This window comes from Buceros rhinoceros, unplaced genomic scaffold, assembly GCF_000710305.1.
Source record: "Buceros rhinoceros silvestris isolate BGI_N320 unplaced genomic scaffold, ASM71030v1 scaffold6085, whole genome shotgun sequence".
Taxonomy (NCBI): domain Eukaryota; kingdom Metazoa; phylum Chordata; class Aves; order Bucerotiformes; family Bucerotidae; genus Buceros; species Buceros rhinoceros.
In genome coordinates this window covers 63,104-73,024 of record NW_010414479.1, presented here as the reverse complement: position 1 = coordinate 73,024, position 9,921 = coordinate 63,104, and the positions used below count along the sequence as shown (strand labels likewise).

The 9,921-nt window shown below is 51.7% G+C and overlaps 1 protein-coding gene across 1 annotated transcript in view; it reads left to right on the top strand.

The window, feature by feature from the left end:
• Positions 1 to 852: 852 nt before the first annotated feature.
• The window catches only part of ACAP3 (ArfGAP with coiled-coil, ankyrin repeat and PH domains 3), a 35,671-nt gene continuing 26,602 nt past the window's right edge, over positions 853 to 9,921 (top strand). The window contains exons 1-3 of the mRNA XM_010137099.1: positions 853 to 909; positions 4,550 to 4,669; positions 5,158 to 5,211. Coding sequence (XP_010135401.1) covers positions 4,571 to 4,669; positions 5,158 to 5,211 — 153 coding nt within the window. The 5' untranslated portion in view covers positions 853 to 909; positions 4,550 to 4,570. The remainder of the gene's footprint in view (positions 910 to 4,549; positions 4,670 to 5,157; positions 5,212 to 9,921) is intronic.

Here is a 9,921-nt window from a genome sequence, read left to right as displayed (position 1 = left end):
AGAAACAGCTGTCCAAGTACAGACATCCTACAGCAGCGGGCAGCTCTGCAAGGGAATGCGCTCAGGTTCACAGTGCTTCCTCTTGGACTCTGGCCTCAGCAAAGTCCCTGCATACCACATGCCTCAGTCGGGGAATGCCTCTTGCTAATGGCTGATGTCATGTTAATATTTCACTTTGTGAGGGAGTCCTGGTGACCTTTGCAGCTGGATTCTAACAGTCTCTTGCTGTCACATCTGTCCAGTGACGTGGAAAGAAAACAGATCTGATAATCACGGAGCGAGCAAAGCCCATGTGTGTGAAAAAGACTTACAGTGTTCAACGACAAAAGGACCAAGAAGAGTTTCTGCTTGAGTGGTGACCCCGAATTTGCCATGGGGCTGCACTTCAGGCACAGTTACAGCCTCGAAATGGGCTTCGTGGTACTGAAGCAGTTGATTTGTGACTGATATGGATGGATGTCTAAGGTGTAACCAATGGTTGTTTCCACGTCACTTAACATTACTATTATCCACATGGCCTGCAGAATCAGAACATGGCCACTAAATCTGTATGACTACCACAGCACACCTGAATTTCTCCATGACTCTGGCAGAAGACAGCGTAGTCTCCATCTCTTTTCCCAGCCTGTTGGAATTCATTCCTGATGAGGTGTGATCCTTCTCCTGAGTAAGCCCTAAGCTTAGGTAGCAGTAGGAAACTCCAAAGTAGGCTGCGTGAATCCCTCCTCCTGTCCACCACCAGCACACATACCTTTGTCCCTCTGATCTTCACTCATCAGGGGCTTCCTGGCCTCTTTCCCAGTCATCATACACAATCAATTAATTATTTCTTCTTGCTGTTGTCATTGCAGGGCAACCATTGACGAAGTGGAAACAGATGTGGTGGAGATAGAAGCAAAGCTTGACAAGGTAAGATGGGGCAGCTTAGCGCGTTGGTTTGAAGAGGGACGGATGGGTTCCTGCTTGGGAATACGGCCCCGCCAGGCTCCTCTCAAAAGTGAGCCCATCTCAGGCTGTCAGGAAACTCATGTCTAATACACTGGGCTTGTCAACAGGACCATGTCTCCCTCTGCTGACAGGCACCTGCCAAGGCTCCTTTGTGACTGCCAAAGGAGGTAGGACAAGAGACCCAGCCTTGGGCTCCTCATACTGAATGATGCCCGTCTTGTTCTGGTCCTGGCTCTCGGGGCTGACACTGCTTATTCTGCTGTGGCAAGTTATTTCGGTACCGTTTCCCCTCTCCACCATCCTCCTTGTGATGTTAAGCTGTGTGGGGCAGGAGCTGTGACGTGTCCACGCAGCACAGGCAGCGCTGTGTCAGCTCAGGGGTGTCAGGAGGGCAGGTGAAGAAGGGGCCAGGTTCAGACTGACGGTGGTGGTTGCTGTCTGCTGTGCAGCGAGGCTGTGTGCCACAGCCATAACCTGACACTGGAAGTGTCCTCTGGGGACCAGTTTGGCCATTTTGCATTTATGCTGGTGATTCTTTACATCCAGCTGGTAGTTTGGATCTAAGTCAGCAGCTTTATGATAGAAGGAAGCTTTTCCAGCCCCACTCCTCCTGATGTCTGAGACATCAGCCAAGTTGTTTCTAAATGAGAACAGAGAGAAAGAGGAGCCAGAAGAGTTGCTGGCTCTTTATCTGCAAGATTTCCCAAAGCTAGCAAGGGATGAAACTGCTGCGTCTGATGGAGAAATGGGCTTTGGAGAAGTCGCAAGCCCTAGGCAAAGCTGTGCCCTATAAAACCTATTTACTTGTCAAGCTGCTTGAAATGGTTATCTGCACAGGCTAACTAGTCCCGCTGGTGAAAGCTGCAAAGGGATTTAGGTTCTCTGTTTCCCTCTAAGCGAAGGCTCTAAAGACAAAGCATGGGGTGAAACGTGCTCTGACTCTGGCTCTACTGCTGCCAGTGTCCCTGTAGTCAGACGACTTGGTGTGCCAGGAGCAATCCTGGAAGTGCAAGAGCAGTTCAGGACTCTCCGCTTGTTATTGTTCAGGGCTGTGTTGCAAATGGATTTGAGCTCCTTCGGCTGGGGGCTGCATTCAAACAACAGTCTCACGCAGTTTTGGTCTTGCCCTGATGGCAGTTATGGGGTGGTGTTCTGGTGGGGCAGAGTGGGTGGACATTTCGCTGTGTTTGTGTGCATCGTTCCCCCTGCCTGCTGCGGAGGTGACGGGTCAGCAGAGTGCTGGCTCAGTCACTGACAGCCACAGGCTTACCAGCCCTGCGGCCAGGGCAACTGAGGCTGGAGTCTGCATCTGAGAGCTGCTGAAGTTCATGTTGGTTTCTCTGAGGACAGGGTTCAATCACCCGCATTCCCAATAAATCAGCCTTGGATGGCCCAGCTCCTCTGCCATGTACTGGCTGGGTGGATGCCCAGGGCAGCCTTTCTGGGGCTTGGTGTAGATGTTCTCCAGCAGTACCCAAGCAGCTGGTACGGCTGGTTCTTAAAGAGCAGCAAGCTGGCAAGGTCTGACTGTTTCTCTGCCTTTTACTGTGCCCCTTAGTTTATATATTATTAGTCTTTTAACACCTGTGTAAAATGGAGGTAAAGGGCAGATTCATCCAAGGGAACAGCAGACATCTGGGCCTGATTGCCACTGGAAAGAGATTTCCTTCATTCTGTCCTGTGCTCCATCTGCAAAGCCACCGTGGCTCCCCGTGGGAGTGCGCTTGTGCTGAACAGCCTTCAGCTACTAGTAACACAGCCTTGGCCACAAGTGTTTGTGCTAGAAACCGCCACGTTGCAGAATAGGCTGGATTTCCTTTCCTGAGGATCTGTCCAAACCCCTAGTACGCGCCTGGGCTCCAGATGTAGCAGGAACTGCATCTGTTTGCTTTTCTTCCCTGGGCTCGGATGGGATAGTACAAGTCTGCTAGAATCCAGTGCTCTTCTGTCAAACTGCATGGACAGGAGAGGTGTGAGCATGAAAGAGGGAAGCTGTGTGTACTATATCCACAGCTATGCCACGTGTGACTGTGTGTATAGATTTCTACATTCTGATATCCTCAGATATGTTTGTACACAACTGCAGACAGAGGCAAGCAAGCTTGTTCTGCAGTGCATGTAGGTTAGACCCAAAGCCTTGTGGCTGCGTAAAGAGAACCAGCACCCAGCCCCAAACCAGCACTCCGTGCTTCAGCAGGCCTTCGGCATCCCGCCAGACAGGAGAGCTGCTCATTCCCAGCCCGTAGGTGAGGCTGGTTGGCAGGGAAGGATTTCTAAAGCCATTGTTCAATAACAAGAATAACATCCCTAAAAAGCTCCTAGATTTTGAGAATGGCAAACTTCGGTTTGAAGTCCTGTTCATTATCAGCAGCTGAAGTTTTTCACTTGGTTGAAAAGCCTAGAAGGGTGATGATTAAAAAAAAAACCCAACCAACCATTTAAAGATGGGGCTCAGTTGCCAGCTGTTACTGTGGCAAATCTCCTGGGCCTTTGGTTTATGGATTTATCTTAAGTTGTTTAACGTAGCCTTTCACAAGGAGCTTTGGCTGAAAGGAGATAGGCTAATGGCCAGGAATTCTGGCTAAGCTGATGTTCCAGCCCTTACAGCCAATTCCAGGCGTGCTGAGGCAGTTTGCTGTGGCTGGGAAGGCTGGGAATGTTCCCTGCTGCTCTTAACTTATCACAAGTTAATAGAGGCTGGCTGTGCTGCACCAAGCTAATTCCAGAGTGAGGAAGCCACCCCATTTTGCTGCAGCTTCACTGGTAACTTCACTAGAGGCTGGTGATGAGAGTCAGAGTGCGTGTGACTTGCTTAAATTCGTTAACAATTCCAGGTCCATCCTGTCCTAAGTCACAGGCAGTCCAGGGATAGGTGCTGTAGTCCCTCACAGTGCACCAGCAAAGTTTCCCTGGGCTGCAGAATTGAGGGGATTGGTTCATAATTATCTACAGTCTTGATGGTGTAACCTGTGCATGAGGGAACATGGATTTTTACTGGCTACACACAGCAGACATGGCTTCAGCAGTCCTGGTCAGTTGGTTTAAGGAAAACATGGTACAAAACCATCAGGCTCCTGCACGCCGACTCCCCATTGTTGCAAGGTAAGAGCAAGACAAGTCTCCACAAGTTTCCAGAACAGCCAGCTGGGCTCAGGGACTCACAGTCCCAGAGAGCAGCATAGGGAGGTTCTGGACAGCTTATCACTGCCACCCTGCACCAAGGAGTCTTACCTCTCCCCAGTCAGTGTGTGTGGTCAGGGTCCTTTTGTTGCAGTCCTGATGCCTGAGGATAGAATGAACAGTCGAACCCACTGGAAAAGATGGGCTGCCCCGATTCATCTGTCCTCAGAGGATGGCCTGGAACTGTTATTAAGTGACAAGGGAAATGTTGACAGCATGACATACCCTGAGGAGAGCGAATTGCATCCCTGTCTCTGCCCCATGTGGTGAGGGTGGCCAGTGTAGCCACCCCAGGAACGGGAATGGCATCCTCTTCTCGAGGTCCTGGGCTGTGGTGTTGGTGCAGGTGAAAATCAGCCTGGTTGTGGTTCAGTTTGATGTGTTCAGCTGCCTGTCCGCTCACACCTCTCTCCTTGGGCAGCTGGTAAAGCTCTGCAGTGGGATGATTGAAGCAGGCAAAGCCTACATCACCACGAACAAGCACTTTGTCAGTGGAGTCCGGGACTTGTCGCAGCAGTGCAAGAAGGATGAAATGATTTCGGTGAGTCACCCTGTGGGATGGAGCGTGGGACACAGGGAGGGCTGAGGAGCGTTACGCTCCCTGGTGCTGTGAATGGGCCGTGTATTTAAGACCCGTAGTAGCCATTTAGTATGAGATTTTATTTTTGGAGGAATGTAGAGACCATTTGATAATGCAGTGCTGAAAGGTCAGAGTGATATTCAGTTTGCAGAACTTTAAGAAGCCACAGTGCTGGCAAGGTGCTTGGAATCTAGGTCAGTCAGCATCAGTCATTTAGGAAACGTGGTAACCAACCGACACAGGTGACAGCTGACACGCTGAGTTCAGCACTAAGCTGGACAGCACAGGGAGCCTGTGGCTTCAGTGTCAGACATTTCTGAAACGCCTTCTTGCCAAATGGCAGAGTGGCTCTTCAGTGGCTTAGTGAGAGTCTCCCTGAGCCGTGGAACCCTGGGAATGAAGGGCAGCTGCTTCTCTTCACTGCCAGTTCTCTTTACCTTCCTTTGCAGGAGTGCCTCGACAAATTTGGAGACAGTCTGCAGGAGATGATTAACTATCACATGGTAAGATGCTGCTTCCTCTCATCTTTTTGTGTGCTGATGGCAACCTCTTTGTCAAGGCACTGGCTGACGGTCTCCTGTGCCTGGCTTTCTTGACGCTGCGCAGAGGTGGGGTCCATGAAGAGAATGGGAAGGTTCCAGTCCCAGCACATTGTGTGGCCAAGAAGGCAGCAGAGGGCTGGGAGTTATTGTTGCTTCTTGCAACAATATTGAGCTGGGTGAGCTGGGAGTCTGTGTGCTCACAATGATTAGCCCTGGTGCGTCATGGGCGCTAGGAAGTGGGATTTCTGTTGTGGATGTCTTTTGGCTCATTTCATATCAGAAATGTACAATAAAGCTATCGAAGGATGAGGTTAGAGACCCCTTTGTCAAAGCAGGAGAAGAGCTCTGAAAGGTCCTGCACTCCAGATGCCTTGTTCTTCCGGGATGGCCCAGGACTTTGTACGAAGAGAGATAGTGTCCTGAGGAGCTCTGACAGCTCCAAACTCCGGCTGTTAACAGCTAGCCTGTATAACCTTGTGGCTTCAGATTCGGAATACACTTTGCAGCTTGGCATTCTGATTTGTGCCATTAGGACACCGGCAAGGCGGCGAACGGATCAAACTGCAGGGCTGCATTGTTCAGCGGAGCTGGGAGCAGACCCAGACAGCCGCGTGCAGCTCTGTCTTTAAACACAGGATATATTCATACTACACTGAGATGAAAGGAGGGAAATACCCAGACAATGGCTATTCTCCAGAGCTGACTGTATCTCCCTGATGGAACCCAGGAGTTTGAACCTGCCCTTTCTCCGTCCCGAACATCCAGCCATGGCATCTGTAAACCTTGTAGAAGAGGAAAGTGCTTTATGCTTGGTGGCTCCATGCCAGAGCCACCCTTTAAAGCCTGTAACTCAGTAGGAGCTTAAAGCACAAATACTTTGAAGTGAAGGAAGCTTCAGGGTGTCAGCACTGGACTGACCCACTTTTATACCGTGGTGCCCCTGTCAAAGTACATTAGGCACGACGCTTGCTTTTGGGAGGCAAGTTACCCATGTGCAGCTGGAGAAGGAGCTGCATCAAGTCCATTTAATTATTTCATGAAGCGGGTGGGAAGGCTGTTTCCTAGTAAAAAGTGACAGGGAAAAGAGTTACTGCCCACGCAGCTCTCCTAGGACTGTTAGTATTTGGGAACAGTCAAACAGCTGTACGGCGATGTCGTGGAGTTTGTCGAGTGAATAAACGAGTGTGAGCATCAGAAAAAAGGTGTGTTTGTGTCAAAGCACAGACAGTCAAAATGTGATTTTCTGCTGCTGCCCAAATTCCCTCTGAAAACATAAGGCCTTCCTGGCGAGGAGCATGCGAAGCCCTGAGAAGCTGCCCCTTCCTCCCAGGGCTCACATCATGGCTGTACTGACAGGGGCTGGGCTGAGGAGTGGATGCAGCCCAGCCAGGAGGAAGCAGTCCCAGCCAGAAACCTTAAGATGCAGAATGCTGTCTGCAAGCTCCACTACACCAGCTGCACAGCTTCCCTGGACCCCTGCGCTCTGCCAAAACGGGCACTTGTGGGATTGCTCCTGCCTCAGCCAAGTAATAAGCAGGAGGACCCTTCCTGGAGCTGTCAAATCCCCAGCCGTTGCGGGATGACCCTTCCCATACACCCCACCCTGCTCAGCAGGGTTGAGCTCCGCACTACGTGCGGCTCAGGGGCTGTAAAAAGCAGCGTTTCCCTACCAGCAGCTGCATGCGCAAGGGGAAACGTGCTCCAGCCCTCCCTCCCCCAGCCTTTGGAGAACACCCTCCTCCCTTGGTGACAGCAGTGAGTCCCTCCCCGGGAAGTGGCTTTGGAGCCACTGCTGCATCCTCAGCCCTCTGCGATGGCTGTTCAATCAGCCGAGTTATTTTTGGTGCCTTTTTCTGCCTCCTCTGTGAGTGCCTCTGCGTGTGCGTGTGTATCTTGGATCATCCATGTCTGAGGATCGCAGCTATGAAACAGTTGTCAGTGCTTACTCTAGGAATGTGGCCAGGACAGTATGTACAACTGGAACAAGTTAAAAAGAAGGGAAAATATGCCCCAAAAATCAGTTGGAAAAGCTTGTTCTGTAATTTTATTGCTAGAGCACGTGGCCTGGAGATGTCGTGATTCCAGTGCAGCAAAATCCAAGCGTAAAAGCTGCTTGAATGTAGAAGATGAACACACTGAGCTCCAGAGCATTGCCATTTTCTTTTTAATGCACAAGGAGGAAAAAACTTATCAAAGCAACCTTAGAGGAGAGAGGACAAAAGAGACAGTTAAGTTTGGAAGAGCTGGAGTCGTGGAAAAGAGCATAGGTTATACACCGAGATTAAAGGTGCTGGGCTTCAAATTCTGTTCAGCCACACAGACTTCTAGGAGATTGCACTGACACAGCTGGAAACGGCGCTGGGCTCCAGCCCCGTGAGTAAGACGTGCTATGAGAGAGCAGCACCGCTCCTTGGGGAACAGTGTCGCTGGCGGATTTCAGCCACAGGGACAGGCTGCTCGCTTGGGCAGCTGCTTTACCGGGGACAGCTTTGTAGGGGAGACAGGAAGGGTTAGTTGGCTCAAACAAACTGGTGGAGGTAATGATGATTGAGTAAGAGGTCAAGGAACTAATGTCTCCGGCTGGTTGTGTGTGGTTTGACTAGTGAGCTGGAAAACGGCGCTGCTGGAGCGGCCCCGGAGGCTGTGTTTCTGTGACGTGCCAACTGCTTCGCTGGGAGGCTGGGTTTGCGCGTTGCTCTAGAGGAAATGGCCTTCCATCCTCTTGGGCAATCGGCTTCCTAGGATGTCGCGTTCGGGAACCTGCGCTCAGTGCCTGGCAGGGGAGCTTCCTCCCTACGCTGCAGTGCTGACCTCTTGAGGCATCACTGCGGCTGCGGATGTTGGTTGCAGCATCAGCAGAAAAGCCAGAGGTCCTGCGGGCTGCCACGTCACCTCGAGTCACATCCAAGGCAGGATGCGCTGCGTGGGCTTCCCAGGGTGGCTGTTCTGCGTCCAGATGAATACTGCATCCTGCGTTCGCTGTAGGGGGGCTCTCATTCCCCACTCCTAACAATCATGGCAGTGACTTCCTGCACTCATCTTTTCTAACAGCAGTTCAGGGGTCAGATTCTCAATTGTACTCATGCCCCATTAGACACCTAAGGGATAAGGGTCCCCAGCCTCGGGCATCCTAGATCCCAGAGGAAGATACCTGATGAGAAATGTCCTGTTCTGCTCTGTCGCTCCCCTGCCTGCCAGCAGCCTTTGCCACAACACTGAATGAGCTGTCACTCGGCAGAAGCTCCCCCGTCCTCTGGCAAGTGCAGCCTGGGGCACGGCTGGGCTGTCTGGAGGATGCTGCATCACATCGCCTCGGCAGGAGAGCTCCTGTGTGGGGGTTAGAGGCGCATGATCCATGACAGGGAACAAGTCTCCAGCCTTCTCCGTGAGACCTCTGAGCAGCGGGTGGTAGATAAGGATGCCAGAGCCTTGCAGCAGCGTTCCTGCACTGCTCGCTGGAGTGAACCATTTCCGTTCTCAGGAGCCTGAGTGGCATGAACTGGAATTTCGCTCGAGGGCCTGAAGTCTCCCCGTGACCCCTCCTCCTCACTCCATACCGCACTGGAGTGAATAAATTTTGACTGAATAAATTTTGCCAAGCCCTTCTGCACTGGAAGCACTCCTCGTTTGCCTGCAGACAGATGCTGCGCTGTCAGCTCCAGCGCCTGTGTGTTTGCTCCTTCCTTCCTCCCCATCACCCTCCCTACACCGTGAAACAGAGTGAAGGGCACAGCAATCTGCCAGGCCGTTACGGCGGAGAGAACCAGCTTCTCTGCAGAGCCCCATGAGTGTGGGTACATGAGTGTGACAAGATTATCCCACAGGTGGAGCGTAAAGTTGCCCTCAGTTCTAGAGCTGATGATTATGGGCTGTTGGATTTACACTTGACACTAGACAGTGGGGTTCGGAATTACAGCAGTGCGGAAGCTCACTTGGTTTTTCCACCCTGTTGCCAAAGACTGTTAAACCCCAGACTTGAAGAGGATTTTGTTCCCCCAGAATTCCGATTAGGTCAGAGTTCCCTGCGCTGCCTTTAGGAGCAGTTCTTTCTAGCGCAGTCATGTACCTCCTCAGTACACAGCTTGTGGTGGCTGGTGACCCGCACCGTGGACTCTTAAAGCAGACACAGCTGCCTGTGCTCTGCACCAACCTCTTGGTGCTGACTGGTCCAGATTAAGAGATGTACAGCTTAGAGATAGGTTAAAGTTGTCAGCATCCACTTCCAAGGAACTAGGGAAGGGGAGGCTCCAGCTTGAAGAAGGGCAAGAGGCAGTGAAAGCGGGATGCAAGAATCCCGGCTCTGCCAGAGTGGGAGGCAGTTTTCCCACCAGCCTGTTGCCCTTTCCCATGCAGTTCCCTCTCACTGTGTGATCAGAAATATAAGAAGAGCGAAAGGGTGCCTGTGAAAGTGCCGTTGTCATAGGATTACTCTGCCTGAGCCCCTTAAGTGCATCTTCAAGAGCACTAGATGTTTTCCAGCTCAGATGTGACATTAACCTTGCCCTCATCAGCACTACTGCAGACAGCGCTGTGCTGAGCTGCACTCAGGTCCTAAGCTTTCCTGCCTGCCATGAAGCACCGTAGCTACGTCACACGCATCCTCCGGCAGGAGCAGGAGCAGCTTGTGGGGGAGAGGCAGCGCACCTGGGCGGGCCCAGAAAGAATTTCTGG